Source organism: Scyliorhinus torazame, chromosome 5, assembly GCF_047496885.1.
Source record: "Scyliorhinus torazame isolate Kashiwa2021f chromosome 5, sScyTor2.1, whole genome shotgun sequence".
NCBI classification, from domain to species: Eukaryota; Metazoa; Chordata; class Chondrichthyes; order Carcharhiniformes; family Scyliorhinidae; genus Scyliorhinus; species Scyliorhinus torazame.
Window position 1 is genome coordinate 246,376,953 of NC_092711.1, and position 22,019 is coordinate 246,398,971.

The 22,019-nt window shown below is 48.0% G+C and overlaps 2 protein-coding genes across 4 annotated transcripts in view; one reads left to right on the forward strand and one right to left on the reverse strand.

Annotated features, from left to right (window-relative positions):
• Nucleotides 1-16,079, reverse strand: part of tmlhe (trimethyllysine hydroxylase, epsilon) — a 47,138-nt gene extending 31,059 nt beyond the window's left edge. Inside the window, exon 1 of one of the 3 annotated variants that reach the window (XM_072505287.1) lies at nucleotides 15,933-16,079. In XM_072505287.1, coding sequence (XP_072361388.1) covers nucleotides 15,933-15,974 — 42 coding nt within the window. In that variant the 5' untranslated portion in view covers nucleotides 15,975-16,079. Of the gene's footprint in view, nucleotides 1-8,637; nucleotides 8,801-15,932 lie in introns of those variants that run through there. The other 2 variants (XM_072505286.1, XM_072505288.1) reach the window with 2 other exon arrangements.
• A 32-nt stretch (nucleotides 16,080-16,111) lies between these two features.
• rraga (Ras-related GTP binding A) overlaps nucleotides 16,112-22,019 on the forward strand; it is a 30,633-nt gene continuing 24,725 nt past the window's right edge. The window contains exon 1 of the mRNA XM_072505289.1: nucleotides 16,112-16,282. Coding sequence (XP_072361390.1) covers nucleotides 16,256-16,282 — 27 coding nt within the window. The 5' untranslated portion in view covers nucleotides 16,112-16,255. The remainder of the gene's footprint in view (nucleotides 16,283-22,019) is intronic.

Consider the following 22,019-nt stretch of genomic DNA (forward strand, 5'->3'; position numbering starts at 1 on the left):
AAAGTCCTATAAAGGGACGAGTTTAGAGGCGCTGGTGACGGCGCCGCTACCGATCTCACCTAAAAAGTTTACCACGAACCCGGTGGTGGCGGCAACATTGAATATCTGGGGACAGTGGAGGCGACAGAGAGGGGTGCGGGGAGCCCTGGTGGGGTCCCCAATAAGGAACAACCATAGGTTCACCCCAGGAAGAATGGATGGAGGATTTCAGAGCTGGTACCAGTTGGGAATTAGGAGGGTGGGAGATTTATTTATAGATGGGACTTTTGCGAGCTTGGGAGCATTGGAGGAAAAGTATAAGTTGCCCCGGGGAAATTTCTTGAGATATATGCGGGTGAGGGCGTTTACTAGACAACAGGTGAGGGAATTTCCATTGCTCCCGACACAGGGGATACAGGACAGGGCGCTTTCAGGGGTGTGGGTCGGAGAGGGCAAGGTGTCAGAGATTTACCGAGAGATGAGGGAAGAGGGGGAGGAGTCGGTGGGCGAACTAAAAGGAAAGTGGGAAGAAGAACTAGGGGAGGAGATAGAGGAGGGTATGTGGGCTGATGCCCTAAGCAGGGTAAATTCCTCTTCCTCATGCGCCAGGCTTAGCCTGATTCAATTTAAGGTGCTACATAGAGCACACATAGCGGGAGCAAGATTGAGCAGGTTCTTTGGAGTGCAGGACAAATGTGGGAGGTGTGGCGGGAGCCCGGCAAACCACGCACATATGTTTTGGGCGTGCCCGGCACTGGAAGGGTATTGGAAGGGAGTGACGGGAGTGATTTCGCGGGTGGTGAAGGCCCGGGTCAAACCAGGCTGGGGGTTAGCTCTATTTGGAGTTGCGGAAGAGCCGTGAGTGCAGGAGGCGAAAGAGGCCGACGTTGTGGCCTTTGCGTCCCTAGTAGCCCGGCGCAGGATCCTACTCATGTGGAAGGAGGCGAAACCCCCCGGACTGGAGGCCTGGGTAAATGATATGGCGGGGTTCATTAAACTGGAGCAGATAAAGTTTGCCCTGAGAGGATCGGCTCAAGGGTCCATCAGGCGGTGGCAGCCATTTCTCGACTACCTAGGGGAACGTTAGAGGGAAGACAGATGACCAGCAGCAGCAACCCACGGGGAAGGGGGGTTGAAAGAGGGGGGGGGGGGGTTTAGTTTAGTTTAGGTCAAAGATAAAGGGGTTTTGTTACTTGTGTATTGTTAAAAATTTCTGTATTGTTATTGTTGCGTTTGCTTTGTAAGAGGGGAAAAATTGTTGTTTGGGAAAAAAATGTCAATAAAACATATTTTAAAAAAAAAAGAAGTCAGAGAGGGGTGGTACCATGGGATTGGAGAGAGGCGAATGTCGTGCCCCTGTTCAAAAAAGGGACTAGGGATAACCCTGGGAATTACAGGCCAGTTAGTCTTACTTCGGTGGTAGGCAAAGTAATGGTAAGGGTACTGAATGATAGGATTTCTGAGCATCTGGAAAGACACTGCTTGATTAGGGATAGTCAGCACGGATTTGTGAGGGGTAGGTCTTGCCTTACAAGTCTTACTGAATTCTTTGAGGAGGTGACCAAGCATGTGGATTAAGGTAAAGCAGTGGATGTAGTGTACATGGATTTTAGTAAAGCATTTGATAAGGTTCCTCATGATAGGCTGATGCAGAAAGTAAGGAGGCATGGGATAGTGGGAAATTTGGCCAGTTGGATAACGAACTGGCTAACCGATAGAAGTCAGAGAGTGGTGGTGGATGGCAAATATTCAGCCTGGTATCCAGTTACCAGTGGCGTACCGCAGGGATCAGTTCTGGGTCCTCTGCTGTTTGTGATTTTCATTAATGACTTGGATGAGGGAGTTGAAGGGTGGGTCAGTAAATTTGCAGATGATACGAAGATTGCTGGAGTTGTGGATAGTGAGGAAGGCTGTTGTCTGCTGCAAAGAGACATAGATAGGATGCAGAGCTGGGCTGATAAGTGGCAGATGGAGTTTAACCCTGAAAAGTTCAAGACTAGGGAGGTTATGCTGCAATTGTATAAGGTGTTGGTGAGGCCACATCTGGACTTGTGTTCAGTTTTGGTCTCCTTACCTGAGAAAGGACATATTGGCACTGGAGGGAGTGCAGAGGAGATTCACTAGGTTGATCCCAGAGTTGAGGGGATTTGATTATGACGAGAGGTTGAGTAGACTGGGACTGTACTCATTGGAGTTTAGAAGGATGCGGGGGGATCTTATTGAAACATATAAAATTATGAAGGGAATAGATAGGATAGATGCGGGCAGGTTGTTTCCACTGGTCGGGGAAAGCAGAACTAGGGGGCATAGCCTCAAAATAAGGGGAAGTAGATTTAGGACCGAGTTTAAGAGGAACTTCTTCACGCAAAGGGTTGTGAATCTCTGGAATTCCTTGTCCAGTGAAGCAGTTGAGGCTCGTTCTTTAAACGTATTTAAGATAGATACCTTTCTAAAGAATAAAGGGATTCAGGGATATGGTGTACGGGCCGGAGAGTGGAGCTGAGTCCACAAAGATCAGCCATGATCTCATTAAATGGCGGAGCAGGCTCGAGGGGCCAGATGGCCTACTCCTGTTCCTAGTTCTTATGTTCTTAAGTGTGAGGTTGTCCATTTTGGAAGGACAAATATGAATGCGGAATATAGGGTTAACGGTAGGGTTCTTGGCAATGTGGAGGAGCAGAGCGATCTTGGGGTCTATGTTCATAGATCTTTGAAAGTTGCCACTCAAGTGGATAGAGCTGTGAAGGCCTATGGTGTGCTGGCGTTCATAAGCAGAGGGATTGAATTTAAGAGCCGTGAGGTGATGATGCAGCTGTACAAAACTTTGGTAAGACCACATTTGGAGTACTGTGTACAGTTCTGGTCGCCTCATTTTAGGAAGGATGTGGAAGCTTTGGAAAAGGTGCAAAGGAGATTTACCAGGATGTTGCCTGGAATGGAGAGTAGGTCTTACGAGGAAAGGTTGAGGGTGCTAGGCCTTTTCTCATTCGAATGGAGAAGGATGAGGGGCGACTTAATAGATGTTTATAAGATGATCAGGGGAATAGATAGACTAGACAGTCAGAGACTTTTTCCCCGGGTGGAACAAACCATTACAAGGGGACATAGATTTAAGGTGAATGGTGGAAGATATAGGGGGGGGGGGGGGGGGTCAGAGGTAGGTTCTTTACCCAGAGAGTAGTGGGGGCATGGAATGCACTGCCTGTGGAAGTAGTTGAGTCGGAAACATTAGGGACCTTCAAGCGGCTATTGGATAGGCACATGGATTACGGTAGAATGATGGGGTGTAGATTAATTTGTTCTTAATCTAGGACAAACGTTCGGCACAATATCGTGGACCGAAGGGCCTGTTCTTTGCTGTATTTTTCTATGTTCTTTGTTTTATACACAAAGAATAAAAAAAATCTTAACAGTCCACATATCACATTAACCATGAACCAAGGAAAATGCACCATGCCATACACAGGCACCTGTTCACTACAAAATATCAGTCCAACACCAAAGTCACAACAGTGTAGTTATACCAAGAAACCAAATGGACATTAAACATGAAACAATCAACAGAACAAAGAAGTTACCAGTATCCGAATCAACTCGCTACTCCCTACCCCCTCCTGCAGCTTCCAACAGCAGACTAACCAGCACGGTGTAAGAGCAAGGGAGTGCCCTTTCCCGGATTCCCACCACAGACAAAAGGGGCTGCAGGAGACAAACACAGCCCCCAGACAACAACCGGTAAACAATCAACAGTACAAGAACTCTTCTTCGCAACACCCCCCTCCCCACAGTTGCCTCTCATCAGTGGAAAGTCGCTCAGGGATAAGCAAAACATTGCACATGAAAAAGTCACACTGCAACAGCACATAGCAGAAGAACAAGAGAGCACCCCTCCCCAGCATTGGCAGTTCTCCGAACTCCAAGACACAGAAGCAAAAGGGGCTGCAGCAAACAAGCCCACAACCTCCAGACATTAAACAGTAACAGTACAATAGCAAGCACACGGCTTCTGAACATTAAACACAAACAAGCAACAGTACAAAAAGGCACCAGAAATTTTTGCATGGCCTCCAAACCTGAAACAATGAACAGTCACCAGCACAATAAGCCACCACAATTTTCAATGGCATTTCTTCACGACCTTAAAGTTGCGCAGCTGAAGTGAGCCACCACCCAACTGTAGTACAGGCATCTGGTCACCAACTGCACCCAGTCCTTGGTCCAGGCCACAGCAGTAAAAGGTGGTAGCAAGCAACACACGACTTCCAGATATGAAACATTGAACAGTCAGCATTACAATAAAAGCACCAGCAAGCTGCTCAGTTGAATTAGCCGCCACCCTTCCCTTTTGTCGGTACTGGCTGTATCTCACCCTCTCCCTTCCCTCACTCCAGGCAACAGAAGCAAAAGAGGCAGCAAGCAGACAGTTTCCAAGTGGCAGCAACAGTAGTCAGACACTTCTCCTCTCTCCCCCTCTGGCAGCTCCCAGCAGTAATAATTTTTTAATACATTTTTAAATAATATTTACTGTCACAAGTAGGCTTACATTAACACTGCAATGAAGTTACTGTGAAAAGCCCTTAGTCGCCACATTCCAGCATCTGTTCGGGTACAGAATGTCTAAATTACCTAACAGCATGCTATCTGGAAGATGTGGGAGGAAACCGGAGCACCCGGAGGAAACCCACGCAGACACAGGGAGAACGTGCAGACTCCGCACAGACAGTGACCCAAGCCGGGAATCAAAACTGGCACCCTGACGCTGTGAAGCAACATGCTAACCACTGTGCTACCGTGCCGCCCATAGACTCCCAAGACATGAACAATCATTACCTGAAAGCCTGGGGTAATTAAAACGACCAGCTCCGTATGACAGTGGACAGGACTTCTGTGAGTGTTTGGTAGGACTGACAAGCAGCGAGAGAGAGAGAAAGAAAACGAGAGAGAGCACCAACACTCCTCTTCCCCCCCCCCACCACTGGGGCAGCAGACTGGTTCCAATCCCCACAGCAGCCATTGCACTAGCTTCACGTTTTAAAAAAGGTGTGCTCCCTGGAGAGATCGTGGGAGGCTGTTAGATAGGAGGTCCAGGGCGGCACAGTGGAGGCCGAGCACCCAGGTTCAATCCCAGCCCTGGATTACTGCCCGTGCTGAGTTTGCACATTCTCCCTGTGCCGGTCCCCCCACACAACCCAAAGATGTGCAGGGTAGATGGATTGGCCACGTTAAATTGGAAAAAACAAAGAATTGAACCCTTTAAATTTTAAAAAGATAGGGGGTCTGTCCCGTTAGCGACCTGAAGATTGGCATTGTTGGTTTCTCACCATGTCTAAGTGGGATCCGGATATCGCCAATGGGAGCAGGCCAGTCAGCAGGATCCTAATTTCTGTTTCTCCTTCGATCTAACCGGCTTACTTGGATTCATGCCAGGCGCAACGCGGCCATTAGATCACACTCTGTTTATTAATAACACATAACTATGTGCAGGTTACAGTCCATCTGCTTCTCCTTCGATCTAACCGGCTTGCTTGGATTCGTGCCAGGCGCAACGTGGCCATTAGATCACACTCTGTTTATTAATAACACATAGTTATGTGTTATTAATAAACAGAGTGTGATCTAATGGCCGCGTTGCACCTTGCATGAATCCAAGTGAGCCGGTTAGATCGAAGGAGAAGCAGATTGACTGTAACCTGCACATAGTTATGTGTTATTAATAAACAATAGTTATGTGCAGGTTACAGTCCATCTGTTTCTCCTTCGATCTAACCGGTTCACTTGGATTCATGCCAGGCGCAACTCGGCCATTAGATCACACTCTGTTTATTAATAACACAGGTTATAGTCCAAGCTAGGAGCTGGTCGCTTCTACACAGGTCTTGTCTAGGTGTCTTTATATCAGACTGTGGGCAGTACGTTTCCCAGTCCCACATTATAATAATAATCTTTATTATTGTCGCATGTAGGCTTACATTAACACTGCAATGAAGTTACCATGAAAATTCCCTCGTCACCACACTCCGTTGCCTGTTCAGGTACACTGAGGGAGAATTCAGAATGTCCAATTCACCTAACAAGCACGTCTTTCAGGACATATGGGAGGAAGCTGGAGCAACTGGAGGAAACCCACTGAGGCCACCTAAAATGGCGTACTGCAAAAGGATGTTGGGAAAAGTGGCCAAGTTCATGGACAGACAGGTTGCAGCTTGCAGATATACAAAAAGCTGCAGCCCAGACGTTTTTAAACAGCCCAGGAAAGGCTGTTGAAAGGCCATCCCGGCACGATGGGTTTGAAAGAGAAATAGACATTAAGTGGCAGACTTGGTAGCGTCTGTTGCCTTATTTGGAAAAGCCTACGGGTCCCGAACAACAATAGCCATGACCAATCAGGATATCAAGGTAGCGGATCTTAATTGGATATGATCAATCAGGGTGATCAAGCCCTGATCGATGGATTGGATATTCACCTGGGACCGCCCAAAAGGCCGCAAAATCTCTCCAGGATAAAAAGGTGCTGCGCAGCCCACCACTTGCTCTCTCGACTGCAGCTTTCGATGGCCAACAACATTTGATGACCTTTTCACCGACCACAAGGAAGACCATCCTGCTATCGACAGAAGGTCCAGAGCCAAGGACAAAGACGACCAGCAACGTACTTCCAGCACTGCCAGACAACGTATCTCAGATAAGACCATATCTATCCAGTACTTGCCAGTCACCTGGAAGTTATGATGTGGAGATGCCGGCGTTGGACTGGGGTGAGCACAGTAAGAAGTCTTACAACACCAGGTTAAAGTCCAACAGGTTTGTTTCAAATCACTAGCTTTCGGAGCACTGCATGACCTGAGGAAGGAGCAGTGCTCCGAAAGCTAGTGCAAAGACTCACATTCAAAGTATTGTCTTGCATCTTTGACTTTGTCTGTATACATGTTTCTGGAACCCACCTCTTCATTCACCTGAGGAAGGAGCAGAGCTCCAAAAGCTAGTGATTTGAAACAAACCTGTTGGACTTTACCTGGAAGTTAAGTTAAGGTCTTTCTTGTGTGTATTAGCTAAGAGTTTAACTTGCATATGTGTGTGATTGATTAATATTAACAATTGTGAAAGTGTGAATAAAAGTATTATTGTACCAAACAACTTGTGGTCATTTGTCCATCGCACATTGGTTAAAGACAGTGGTTCAGACACACCACACAGAGAAGGGGAGAACGTGCATATTCAGCACAGACAATGACCGAAGCCAGGAAATGAACCTTGGACCCTGGTGCTGTGAAGCAACATGGCAAAATTGTGCCACCCACCATCCTTGCAACACCAAATACCCTCAGACTATAGGTCACGTACTGGAAATAAATGTACAAATGCAGTTTCAATTACAATTATGCTGAAATTGGAGCCTAGTGAAACAGAAAGGGCTCCAAAAGAATAACTACAGTTCTTTAGGTGTATCTTTAGAGGATTGTGTTGTACCATTGCTGGCACAGTACTACAATAATCTGACAGGTTATAAACAGACCTAAATTACAATGAGCAGGATTATTGAATGTCAAACTGTTACTCTCTATCTAAGTTCCTCCCCACACCTGTTGTGCTCAACACTGACAGCAGAATGATGTACTGACGTTGTGGAAATAAGAAAAGCTAAAAATAATGGAAGTCTGCACCATCATTCTCAGCAGGAATTTGAACTAGGAAACATAACTAGTCCTTCCCAAATTAGTGTACAATTCTCCCAACTGCAATCAGTTAATTGAGCAAAAGCCAAGATCAAAACTATGAAGTTTCTGTAGGACTCACAACAATCACGGGGGGGGGGGGGGGAGGAGAGAGAGAGAGAAAGAGAAATAATTGCTACATTCGATGAAATTATTCTTTATGACAGCCCTAGAGAGCACTAGGGTTCAACCTCTCCATTACTTATTTGCAGTTTATCATCAGAGATTAATCAATTTTTTACTCAGCACTTTATAAACGTAAAACCAGATATGTATGACTAGTTACTAATAGAGGCACTATAATGAAGCTCATTTGCACACAAAGTACCTCTTCAGACAGAGGGCCTTGATCAACCAACTGACACTAATTGATCAGTTGTCAGTAGTTAAGATGACCCATTATAAAGCTAGTTTAAAATATTACCACCCCTTCACTGTTGACGGATCACGTTTTGCGTTAGCTTCAGCAAGAGAAGCCAAGTTTTTAAAAAAATTAGCCCCAATTAGGATTTCCCACACAAAAGACCAAGAACACAGTTGTCTGCAATTACTTGCACTAGTTCCGGACCGCAGTAAATTTAGACACGTTATCGCCCACAATTATTATTGATGTTTTACGACAGGTTTTATTTCGCCTATCGATTCGACGGACGAGCAGAGCGTCAATGCGTTTATAAATCATGGTTCAAAACTCAGACGTTCACAGAAGATGTCGACTGCAGAGTCCATCAATGTGGAAATCAGATTTCTCCGGTGTGACGTTTGCCATGGCAAACACTAATAAAAAGCAGAATTACAGACAGGCGCTGTTTGCAAGGTGCCAGAAACCAAACTCGCCCTCCGCGGTGCCCCAAGGCTGGGCATAGTTTATCCAACTGGGGAAAGAGGGCTTGCCGAGCGGCGGGGCCCGTGTGAGGGAGCAGGGGTGGAGAACACCGAGCCTTACCCACATCTCCTCGAGACTCCAAAGCGGGGTGGAGATAAACAAGCCGCTGAGCAGCCTCGTACCCATCCCCCCTCCCTGCCCATGCGCGGCCAGCCTCAGCCCACCGCGACTCCCGGAGCTGTCACTCAGAGGCCACTCCTTCACTGCCAGCCCCGACGCCGGATCTGTCACTCAGAGGCCACTCCTTCACTGCCCATGCGTGACCAACCGCAGCCCCGCCCCGACTCCCCGGAGCTGTCACTCAGAGCCCACTACTTCACTGACCAGCCGCAGCCCCGCCCCGACTCCCCGGAGCTGTCACTCAGCGCCCACTCCTTCACTGCCCATGCAGGACCAGCCCCAGCCCGACGCCGGAGCTGTCACTCAGGGCTCCCTTAACAAGGGCACCTCTCTCTTGTATATAATAATCTTTATTGTCACAAGTAGGCTTACATTAACATTGCAATGAAGTTACTGTGAAAAGCCCCTAGTCGCCACATTCCAGCGCCTGTTCGGATACACAGAGGGAATCGAACCTGGGACCATGGAGGTGGGAAGTAACAGTGCTACCCACTGTACTACCGTGTCTCCCTGCCCTGATTGCATGTCGAGGAGGGAGACCGTGTGGAAACTTACTGTATGTTGACTAAACCTAGTTAAAATTTTCTACCTGTTGGTTCATGTGTGCTACTTTGGCGGATTCTACAGTGAGAAGTTTCCAAGAGGAAAGCCACTTTTCCTGCGACAGCAAAGCACATCCCCACTACCGGCCAGAGGCGGGGTGACTGGGAAGTTTATATTCTCACGGGGAATCGGATTGTTCTTACACTGTGACCTCCTATAACACTAAGTTCTTTTAACCCCAAAATTGGCCGCTAAGCCAACAAGAAACGCCCCCCTCGGAAAACCACCACATAGTCGAAAATATGCCCTTGAACCAACAAAAAGGTCGAAGAGAGAGACTAAGGGCAGCAAGAGCCAGGAAAGAAAGGACAAGACAGACACGAGGAGCGAGGCACAGCAAGATAAGGCAGAGTCGCCAATACGAATGCCAGCTTACCCACGAATAGGGCAATGGATGAAGCTCCAAACATGAGCTCCAAAAAACCAAAGATGCCAGAAAGAAAGAGACCATGGCAACGGTAAAGTCAGTGGTCACAGACACCATGGCCCCCTTCAAAGAGGCGCTGGAGAGGACGGAGCGACAACTGGAGGCGTAGGAGGCAATGGTGTGGGAACTCGAGAGAGCAACCAGGGCGACTCCCGGATTGCCTCGCTGGAAGCAGAGGTGGCAAGGTTGGTGATGGGGTAACCCCAGATTAAGGAGGTGCGAATTGTGTCAAGCCAGGACAGTTGGTAGGATTTCGCAGGCCAGATGGTGGGGGCTGAATGTAATGCGACATGAATCCCAGGTCCCGGTTGAGGCCGCACTCATGTGTGCGGAACTTAGCTATAAGTTTCAGCTCGGCGATTCTGCGTTGTCGCGCGTCCTGGGTTACCCCATCTCTGGATCTGTAAAGATTTAATCACCTGCTAATGCTCATATTCCAAGCAATGTCTGGCATCTTTGAATCTGTCTATATATATGTTTCTGGAACATACCTCTTCATTCACCTGAGGAAGGAGCAGCACTCTGAAAGCTAGTGATATCGAAACAAACCTGTTGGACTTTAACCTGGTGTTGTAAGACTTCTTACTGTGCTCACCCCAGTCCAACGCCGGCATCTCCATATAATATTTAAGAGCAAGGTATTGTTCGGATGCAATACCCACCCAAAACTGTGGGTGACTTATCAAAACAGGGAACACTACTTCACCATGCTGGGAGAAACGGAGGAGTTTGCAAGAACAGGCTGGGAAAGTAAAGGACACAAATGGACCATTGTCAATGATAAATCTACCTTGCTTTGGCGTGAATGCATGTCCGAGATGGGGGGGGGGGGGGCGGAGCGGTGAGAGGGCAGAAGGGTACCAAACAGGGAAGGTGGGGGAGGAAAAGAACAGGTGGAGAATTGAGGAGTTGCACCTGGGGGGGGGGGGGGGGGGGGACCACCATGCTGGCGAACATGCTAGTGCAGAGAAGTAAGTGGAGGGTACGACTGGCAGAAGGCGGGGCACAACACTGAAAAGGGGGGGGGGATAAACCCACAGGATACGGGGGGGGGGAAATCAGGAGGGTTAGACGGGCCCAAGGGTGGGATCGGGGAATAGGGGGAGGGTAGAATGCTGGTTGCAACAGGTTGCACATGATGACGGCTTGACAAAGGAATGAACAACAGCCATCTTGAATGGCCTGAAACAAAGGAAACCCCAGAGTGACAGGCACATCCACACGGTGAATATGGCTGCGGTGGCCAGCTTGAATGGCCCCCAAAGGGAAACCCGGAGAGCAGGAACACATCCACATGGTAAGCATGGCTGACCCCGCAGGAGACGGGGGGAAGGTCAGAAACCCTCCATCAGAATAGTCACCTGGAATATCAGGGGACTTAACAACACAGTGAGAAGATCCAGAAAGCTTACGGGGATGGGTCAAGGAACCGGGTGTGGAATGGGTTAAGATGGAGGAGAGTTCCTTTACGGGGATGTCCCTCAGAGCACTGGCCATGGTTGTACTCCCATCCTCCCCAGCCATATACTCAAAAAGCCCAGTGGTAGTGGCTACGCTGAGGACATGGAACCAACTATGGCACTACTTTGGTCTGATCGCAATGTCCATTATGGCCACCATCTGCAGAAACCATAATTCATCCCTGCAACGATGGACGCCTCCTTCAAAAGGTGGAGACAGGACGAAGGGACACTGATGGGAGAGAACCTATACGTAGACAGCAGGGGACCTATACGTAGAGAGCAGAGACCCTGGAGGAACTCACAGACAAGTTACAATTCCCAAAAGGGATCGAGCTAAGATACAGACAAATCAGAAATTGAGACGCCAAGAGGGGAACTCAGGAAAGGGGAGCCGGAAGGGACAAAGGCAAGAGCGCAAGACCATAACGGCGAGACCAAACCGCACTAGGCCGAACAAGTCCCCTCCCTGGTATGGATCAGTGCCAGGGGACAACGAGGACCGGGCGGCAAAACTAAATGGCAGTGGCGGCGATCGCTGGAGGCTCGCAAACAGGGGCACCATACCTGTACGCAGGCTCTATCCTTGCATTCTGTTAATATCCTTTAGTCATTTTTTGTTTGTTGTCATGTTGATATTGTATGCTCTGTTTGTCATAAACTAAATTCTCTGGGCAGCACGGTGGCGCAGTGGTAGCACTGCAGTCTCATGACGCCGAGATTCCAGGTTCGATCCCGGCTCTGGAGTTTACTCTGTCTGTGTGGAGTTTACACATTCTCCTCGTGTTTGCGTGGGTTTCGCCCCCACAACCCAAAGATGTGCAAGGTAGGTGGATTGAACACGCTAAATTTCCCCTTAATTAGAAAAAATGAATTGGGTATTCTAAATTTATTTTAAAAAATAAACTAAATTCTCAATGGCCCCTCACTATGGAGCTGTCAATCGTACCTCGTGCCCGCTCCCTCCTCCCCAGAGTTGGCAAGCAAATTCAGAACACGCCCACCCACCTTTGGAACTGTCATTCAAGACCTCAAGTGTGGTAGGAAAGGTTTTCGCAGGCGATATTTCCACATTACTTTATTTGAAATCCACCGCTCCCCCTCCAAGTATTATCATAGAATCATAGAATTTACAGTGCAGGAAGCCATTCGGCCCATCGAGTCTGCACCGGCCCTTCCAAAGAGTGAAGCCCACGTATCTACCCTATCCCCGTAACCCCACTTAACAGTTTTTGGACACTAAGGGCAATTTAGCATAATTGCTAATCCACCTAACCCGCACATCTTTGGACTGTGGGAGGGAACAGGAGAAAACCCACGCAGACACGGGGAGAACGTGCAGACTCCGCACAGACAGTGACCCAGCCGGGAATCGAACCTGGGACCCTGGAGCTGTGAAGCAACTTTACTAACCACTAAGCTACCGTGCTGCCCTAAATATTATGAATATTAACTGCAACTTGCATTTATGTACAAGTGTTTGAAGTTGGTAAGGCATGTCTCTATAAATAAGGGAGAAGATCGGGGAAACATCTGTGCACAAGTTTAGAAGGCGGGGCTAGTTGTGAGCATGAATACTGTTTATGAAATGTCTCCAGTGTCAGGGCCGGAGGGATGTCAGTAACAGATAAAAATGAGATAACAAGCTGGAGCGATGGGCTGGAGCAGTTTTCAGCAGTGTGGTAGTCACCGCTGTTGTATATATCACATACGAGATGTAATACGGTAAGGCTCCTGTTCTACAGGTACGGGGGTAGATCCCTGCCTGCTGGCTCCGCCCAGTAGGTGGTGTATAAATGTGTGTGCTCACCGAGCTGCAGCCAATTCGGCAGCAGCTGCAGGAGGCTACACATCTCTGCTTAATAAAGCCTTGATTACTCTCTACTCTCGTCTCGTCGTAATTGATAGTGCATCAATTTATTAAGCAGAGATTTTACACCGATGGACCTCCGCATCAAGCTGGATCGCCTGCAGGTGCACCCTCAAGCAGACGACGCCAAGTTGGCCTTCGCACATTGGCTAGCTTGCTTTGAAGCATACATCGGATCTGAGACAGAACCACTCTCAGAGGCACAGAAGCTCCAGATCCTGTATACGCGGCTGAGCTCAGATATCTTCCCCTCATCCAGGACGCGCTTACCTACGCTGAGGCCATAGCGCTACTGAAAGAGAACTACACTCAGCAGACCAACAAACTCTACGCCAGGCACCTCCTGTCCACGTGGCATCAATTCTCCAGTGAGTCTGTGGAAGATTTCTGGCATGCCCTGCACGCTCTGGCGAGATACTGCGATTGCCAGGCCGTTTCGGCCGTTGAACATTCCGAACTCCTAATTAGGTACGCTTTCGTTACGGGCATAGGGTCGACGTACATCTGCCAGTGCCTCTTAGAAGGGGCTACCCTCGACCTTGCAGCGACAAAGAAACTCGCGATCTCACTAACGGTCGCCTCCCGTAATGTACAAGCGTTGTAGCCACCTAAAATGGCTGATTCCCGATTAATTTGGCCAAAACCCGATATAAAATGGCTAACCGAAAAGGCTGATGGGAAAAGCAGCCAACCGGGCACAAACGGACAGCTGCAGACAGAATAGCGTATTCGGCTCTGGGGAAGTCGGCCCAGATCGATACCTGCGACCATTAGCAGCACATCAACACAGACATCTGCAGTTTAATCGGCTATCCCCGGGAACAATTGCAACATATTAGCAATTGAATGCCGGGCCAGACCTCTCGGCGCCAGCAGTGGCCGAAACAAAGACAGGTGAACGACCACCCCCCAATTGAGGAATCGCCCCGTTATTGGAGCGTATCGAACCCAGTGATTGGGAACAAGTCCAATCACTTGGGACTCAGGGTCAAGGTCCGCCCCGAGAGGCGGGAAGCCCCTGGGCCCTATAAATTGAGGGGCCAAGTTCAGATCTCCCTCTCTCTCCCTTCTTCTCCTGCTCGCAACCTTCGCAAGAACCATCGAACAGCAACCGTAAATTTGACTCCAGCGATCGCTACCCGATAGAGACTCCTAGCCATCGACCTGTATCAGCCTTTTGAATCCCGCAGGCCAGACCCAATTCGATAAGCCATTCGTTTCCCTGACCTGGTGGGCCATTCCCAAAAGTTAAGTATTGGCCAGTAGTGGTAGGTAGTGATATAGAAAGTAGGATTATTGTGTAATTATTTATTGCTGTACATAATAAATGACCGTTGATTTAATCTTACTAAGCGTTGTGCTGTCTTATTAATCATAACTACAGCTTGAACCACGTGGCGGTATCAGAAAGATACCTGGCGACTCGTGAGCAAAGGTGACATAATTAGAGCTAATAAAACGAAGGCTAATAAGAGCAACAGCGTACACCCCCCTCCTGGACATCGTGGACCCCACCAGCGAACACCCCATCGTGGACTCCACCAGCGACTGCCCCCAGCCAACCCCAAGCCTGCGCCGCGCGGCAGCCAGCCAAGCCCGGGGGACCCAAGTGCTACATCTGCGGACAAACAAAGCACCCCCGGCAGCGCTGCCCGGCGCGGAGCGCACTCTGCAAGGCCTGTGAGAAGAAAGGACATTTCGCTGCTGTGTGCCAGGCACGCTCGATCGCCGCTGTAACCAGGCCCATTGTTCCTGCACCCCCCACGTGCGACCCGTGGGCGGCGCCATTTTCGCCCCCGCAACTCACATGCGGCCCGTGGCCGCTGCCATCTTGCTTGCCCCAGGACATGTGTAGCCCGTGGACACCGCCATCTTCCCCCATCAGGCCTCGTGCGGCCTGTGAGCGCCGCCATCTTCCTCGCCTCAGGATCACTGCTCTTCGGGCACCTCATCGGGCCGCTCATCACCTGCCGACCAGCCAGGCGCCTTCCAACACCAGCTCCATCACGATCGACCACTCCCGGCCGCACAACCTCGCAACCGCGTCGACGACGGTAAAGGTCGATGGGCACAAGACATCATGCCTTCTTGACTCTGGGAGCACAGAGAGCTTCATCCACCCCGATACGGCAAGGCGCTGCTCCCTCACGGTACACCGCATTAACCAGAGAATCTCCCTGGCCTCCGGATCCCACTCCGTGGAGATCCGGGGGTACTGCACCGCCACCCTCACCATCCAGGGCATAGAGTTCAGCGACTTCCGGCTCTACGTCCTCCCCAACCACTGCGCTGCCTTGCTCCTCGGCCTGGACTTCCAGTGCAACCTCCAAAGTCTAACCCTGAAATTCGGCGGGCCCCTACCACCCCTTACTGTATGCAGTCTCACGACCCTTAAGGTCGACCCGCCTTCTCTGAATTTGTGAACTTTCTCCAAAATGTTAACCTTAAAATGCATGTAGTTTTCCACCCCCCCCCGGACTCTTTTTTAACAGGGAGTGAATGTGGTAGTCACCACTGTTGTATATATCACATACGAGATGGAATACGGTAAGGCTCCTGTACTACAGGTACGGGGGTAGATCCCTGCCTGCTGGCTCCGCCCAGTAGGCGCTGTATAAATGTGTGTGCTCGCCGAGCTGCCTCCAGTTCGGCAGCAGCTGCAGGAGGCTACACATCTCTGCTTAATAAAGCTTCGATTACTCTCGTCTCGTCGTAGCAGCTTGCCCGACGAGGCCTTTAGAGTGATTCCTAAATGAGGGAAATAATTAAAAAAAACATTTTAGCTAAAAATGCACAATCCAATTAATTTAAGCATCTAGAGTTTTCTACCCCCATGGGCAAAACTCCCGGAAACAACATTTGCTGGTTAACTCACAATTACAACTAACGATGTACAATTGGAAATGTTTTTGTACATCCATTCAGTCGTTATTTTCAAATAAGCTTTTCTTCTAAGCACGTGTTCACTCCGCTGTTGTTCACGTTGTTGACTCTCGGATCAGAAGTGGTTCAGTGAAATCAGTTACGACAATGTGGCAAAGCGGGAGGACGCGACGTAAAGCGGTCGCTATGGAAATGACGTAAGTGAAGCGCGTGACTGTGGCCTGCTGGTGATCCTGAAGCCTGGGGACTGCGATTGGAAGGAGGACGCAGTGCAGGGAAACCCTGGGATAAATCGGAACATTCTGCAGGCGGGGGATGCCGAGCACAGCCATGAAGAAAAAGGTAAGAGTGTAGGCTTACTCAGGGGACGTGGGGGAAGGATAACGCAGCGGGGTTACCAGGGCAACAGGGGTTTCTCCCCCATCCCCCTCCTCGCAGGAAGGAAGGGAGGAAGAGTGGAACACTACCCTGCCCTGGGTCATCCAAAGCAGGGTAATCCCAAGAACCCCCTCCTCCCAACTCTGATTCCTCATCAAGGCCACTGCTGCACCAATATCGTCACCCACACTCTCCATCAGGTGTTCACTGCTCTTCTCAAGTCCTCCTTGGCATCAACTCCTTCCTGCTGCCGTTGAGAACCTGCAGAAGCTTGGCATCCTTGTCACCCCCTGTCTTCACCAAGCTTCATTTTTGTGTGTGTTTTCAGTCAGCCCTTATCCTAATTCAAATGGTTTAATCTTTTTACCTTGCTGAGGTACCTGTAACCCCAAGACTCTGTGCTCCCCAATACTGATTGCTTCTTTGCTCACCTTGCTGCCCTCTAGAACTACTCCCTCTCCCCTCCTCCAATGTGGTCCGTCTTCTCTTTTCCCCTGTTCGTCTTGAGAGTTATATTTTCTGGGTGTCCTTAATGAATTGTGCTGGTAGAGGTGAAGCAAAATGGAAGAGCTCCTTTTTCCAGTGTGTTTCAGCCATTTACTATTGGGCATTGGTTAAAATATTTGAGATGAAGGAGCACTGACAGCAGACAATTTGTACACCGTAAACTCCTGCAAACAGCAATGTTGATAACCAGAAACATTTTTCTGTGATGTTGTTTGCAGAGTAACATTGACCAGGAAACTAGGGACAACATCCCTGGTCTTTGAAATAATATTGTACCTTCATCTGAGAGGGAAGATGAGGTCTTGACTTAACATCTCATCTGTAAAATGGCTCATTGGCTGCTGCACTGGACGAGATGTTTTCCTAGTCCCCTGGTGTGGGACTTGAACATCAAAGATGTATGCATGTTAGGTGGATTGGCCATGATAAATTGTCCCTTAGTATCCAGGGATGTACAGGTTAGGTTATGGGGGAGTGGGGTCTGGGTAGGGTTGCTTTTTCAGAGGGTCGGTGCAAACTCGATGAGTCAAATTGCCTCCACCTGTGCTGTAGCAGGTTCTATGGATCACCATATCAAGTAGTTGATCTGCATACATCTGGGATACTGTCATGTCAGAGTACCTTTAAGAAATGGATGTTTATCAGTGATGTCAGAGCGTTGGTGGAGCTGGGCTGTCTGTCAGCTTTTTGTTTCGCTTTGAGAAAAAGCTTGGGTGTGTCTTTTTTTTTTTGGTTTCGTTTTAGTGTTGGAGCTGAAGCCAGCCAAAGAAGGTGTAATTTCGATCTCTGCAATCTAAAGACTATCTCTAGATCATTTGGTGAATTCAGAGTGATAACTGCTTTCAGTAGAGAATTTAAACCTGATGTGCTTCTGTTAAAATGTTTTTTTGTCTTAAGGATGTTAAAAGGAAAGTTTAAGGATTAGAGTGTTGTATTCTTTGGGGGGTGTATTTGAATTGATGGTTGCTAAGATGTTCACTGTATGTTTTAAAAAGGTTAACAGTTCATAGAATAAACATTGTTTTGCTTTAAAAAATGTTAGATGTCTGCTGCACCACACCTGTAGAGTGGGCCGTGTGCTCCCCATACCACAATCTATTAAAAGTTGTGGGTCAGGTGAACTCCATGATACTCTTTGGGGTTCGCTAAACCCTGGTCCATACCCAATACCCTGTGCTTTCCATAAGTTCTGAGAGCTCCCATCAAAGACAATGTATGATACTGTTCTCTATCCTATTAACAATAATCGCTTATTGTCACAAGTAGGCTACAATGAAGTTACTGTGAAAAGCCCCTAGTCGCCATATTCCGGTGCCTGTTCAGGGAAGCCGGTATGGGAATTGAACCCGCGCTGCTCGTGTTGTTCTGCATTACAAGCCAGCTGTTTAGTCCACTGTGCGAAACCAGCCCCTATTGCATAGAGCAGTGGTCTTCAAACTTTTTTTCCGGGTCCCATTTTTACCAACCGGCCAACCTTCGTGATCCGTGCCGGCCGACCTACGCAACCCATTTTCTCTTACCTTATTTGCTGCTGTCAGAAATGGAGGAAATGGTTTTGGATCCCTTTGGCCCTCGTACACTCTCCTCCAATGGAACCTGTTGGATGAAGGTGAAGCCTTCCGGTGTTGGAAAGTATGGAGTCTCCATCTGTCCAAAGTGCTGCATTTTTTTCCTGTAAAATATTATGAAATAAATCCCCCTGATCTTGTAACGAAAAAGAAAAATGAAATGAATAAAACAAATAAAAGATTAAATGAATAAAACCCCCCCGAACTTGTGAAACAAAAAGCTGCGACCGTTTAAAAAAAAAAAGTGGCTGCACTGCGCATGCGCACCGATGATCGGGCACACATGCGCAGTGTGGCCGTATTTGTTTTACATGATCGTGGCCATTTTGAAGGCAGCTTGCAGCTGGCGTTATTAACAGCCGGCTGTTGCGCGCAGATTTGCGCGATCGGGAGCGCCGCGATGGACAGCTCCGTGACCCTCCTGACACCCGCCCGCGATCCACCCTGCGGGTCGCGCCCCTGAGTCTGACCATGCCTGACATAGAGCACAGAAGCTGACCATTCAGCCCAGCCAGCATATGCTGCCATTTATGCTTCACTCAAGCCTTTTCCCATCTTTCCTCCTCTAAAACAACTGTAACGCTATTTATTTTTCCCTCCATATATTTATCAAACATTCCCTTAAATGCACCTATATTATTCCAATTAGCACAGTTGGCAGACGGCCAATAAAATAGGAAAACAGTGTTTGTAGATTTTGGGCTTCAAATGTTGAGGGAAAGTTGGGTGTGAGCAAAGACCGAGAACCAGTTTTGTACGCATACAAATGAGAAGGAGGAATTAAAGCAGCTGACCCAAATGAAAACAAGGAAGTTGAATTTCTCCATTATGTCCTCGTCTCCTCCTCCATAAGTGTGTTCTTCTTCTATGAAAAGGGTAAAGGGCCAATCCTGATTGCAATTGAAATGCGCTTGGTGTTTTATTGTTTCCTTGCATAACTAGTGTGGATTTTATCTTGTAAAAATGTGATGGAAGTACAGATGTTTTGTGATTGCTCCATAGCACTTTATGCACATTGTTGTAATGTCCCCTCACTTCCCTATAATTAACTTTAACGATCGTCATGCCGATTAATAACTATATTCCTCCACTTAATCTCCGAGTCATTAGAAATTATTGTAATATTACTGCAAACGTCCATCAGATTCAAAACTTCTGTAATTGTCGGCTACCATCAGATGTCTATCACCTTCCTGATTCTATGCTTGCTGGTGCCCATTGGTAAAGTGCTGTGAATTAGCTTATTGCAGGTATTTTATTAACGGTAGCAGCAGCAACATCTTTGTTCCAAGGACCTTAGGAACAAGAACAAAGAATAGTACAGCACAGGAACAGGCCCTTAGGCCCTCCAAGCCTGCACCGATCATGATGCTTGTCTAAGCTAAAATCTTTTGCATTTCCAGGGTCCGGATCCCGCTATTCCCATCCTATTCATCTATTTGTCAAGATGCCTCTTAAATGCCGTTATACCTGCTTCCACCACCGCCCCTGGCAGCTGGCTCCAGACACTCGCCACCCTCTGTAAATCCTCTGACATATCCTATCAACTTTTCTCCTTGCACCTTAAACCTATGTCTCCAATCGCTGGCTTTGAAAGCAGACCAAGGCAGGCCAGCAGCACGGTTCAATTCCCGGAACAGCCTCCCCGAACAGGCGCCGTAATGTGGCGACTCGGGGCTTTTCACAGTAACTTCATTTGAAGCTTACTTGTGACAATAAGCGATTTTCATTTCACCCTGAGGAAATGAGCATCTGACTATGCCACTCATAATTTTGTAAACCTCTATCCAGTCACCCCTCAACTTCCATTGTTCCAGTGAAAACAATCCGAGTTTATGTAACCGCTTCTCAAAGCTAATACCTTCCAGATCAGGCAACAACCTGGTAAACCTCTTTACCCTCTCCAAAACATCCACATTCTTCTGGTAGTCTGGCGACCAGAGTTGTTTCCAGTATTCCAAATGTGGCCCAACCAAAGTTCTATACAGCTGCAGCATGACTTGCCAATTTTTATACTCAGTGCCCCGACCAATGAAGGTAAGCATGCCGTGTGCCTTTTTGACTGCCTTATCCACTTGTGTTGCCACTGATTAGTGGACCTGTACGCCCAGATCTATCTGCCATCGACACTTTTAAGGGTTCTGCCATTTACTGTTTAATTCCCACATGTATTAGACCTTCCAAAATGTATTACCTCATTTCTCTGGAATAAACTCCATCTGCCATTTCTCCACCCAAGTCTCCAACCGACCTGTATCCTCTGACAATCCCCATTAAGCCTGAGACCGATTTTTGATTCAGAAGGAAGTAAAGGGTTATGGAGGAAGCTGCCAGGAAAGTGTAGTTAAGGCCAGAAAGCCACAAACAGGTCAACCATGATTTTATTGAGTGGCGTTGCAGGCTCGAGAGGCTAAAATGGCATACTCATGTTCCATTTATATGAGTTTTAGGCTGGCCAGGAAAACATTGGAATAGTAATGTCTAGAGGTCACCTGTGCATGGATGGCTGTTTCAGGAGTTCGTGGGCCGAAGTTGGAAAAATTATAGAGGTAGATGTGGAAGGTCTTTGTGCTGAACAGGATATGGGGTAGGAAGCACTGCTGATTGTTAAACCAGGATACCAAGTTGCAAGCAGTATGGTTCAGTCAGCGACCATGTTCAGAAGGGCTCACGGAGTTGGGCCGAGGGGTGCCGATGGCAATGGGATGGTATTCAGAGTGCTTTTTGGTGTTTCTGCATAAGCAATGGGGTGGTATTCAGAGTGCTTTTTGGTGTTTCCTCACAAGCAGCCTTGTAGCTGAACATAAACACTTCAAGAAAACAGTTGCATGATGCCATGTGAGATAGTCCTCAGCCGTTTGAGTGGACAAAGGGGTACTCTAACATCACAGCCTGTAGTGTTAACATCTCCGAAATAAAGCTCCATGTTTTGTTTAAATCTCCCAAAGCCTGAAGACTCGATCGTGAATCAAAAACGTATAACTGGCGACAAGGTAGATAAACAGCGTTTGTAGGCACCCCAAGAAATAATAAATAATTTATATCATGCTACATGAAAGCTGGCAACCGGAGTCAAACAATGGGAGCAGCCGCTGGAGGAACTGAAAAATCTGAAGGAAACAACTTGGAGTGAAGCCTGCCACCTGCTGTTCCTGAAACAAACTCAGTAGCCTTGAGTGGCAAGTACCTTGCAACAGTAAATTTAGAGTTGGTTGCAAAACATGAGCTCGGGTTGTGCCTTGGTTTTGGGAAGAAAGGAAGCAAAGTATTGCTAAAAATTTGTGGCGTGTTGCGCACTCACAGGTCCTTCCATAGAGAAAAATCATAGGAGCTTTTGGCACCGTGGGACCTTTTGATGAGAATACAGAGCGATGGAGCTCAAATGCAGAACAAGCTAACAAGATAGCAGAAGCCCCAATATTCCTGAGCATTATGTGTGTAGGGGGGAGCATTTAACCTTCTTAGGAGTCTGGTACAACCGGAAGGAACCGGCACAAAGCATATGAAGAAATAGTGGAATTTTGCAAAGCCACTATTCACTGAAACTATTAGCCATCACAGAGAGGTTTAGGTAAGTTGATTAAACCATTTGTAGCTAAAAATTTGGCCATCGAACTCGATAAACA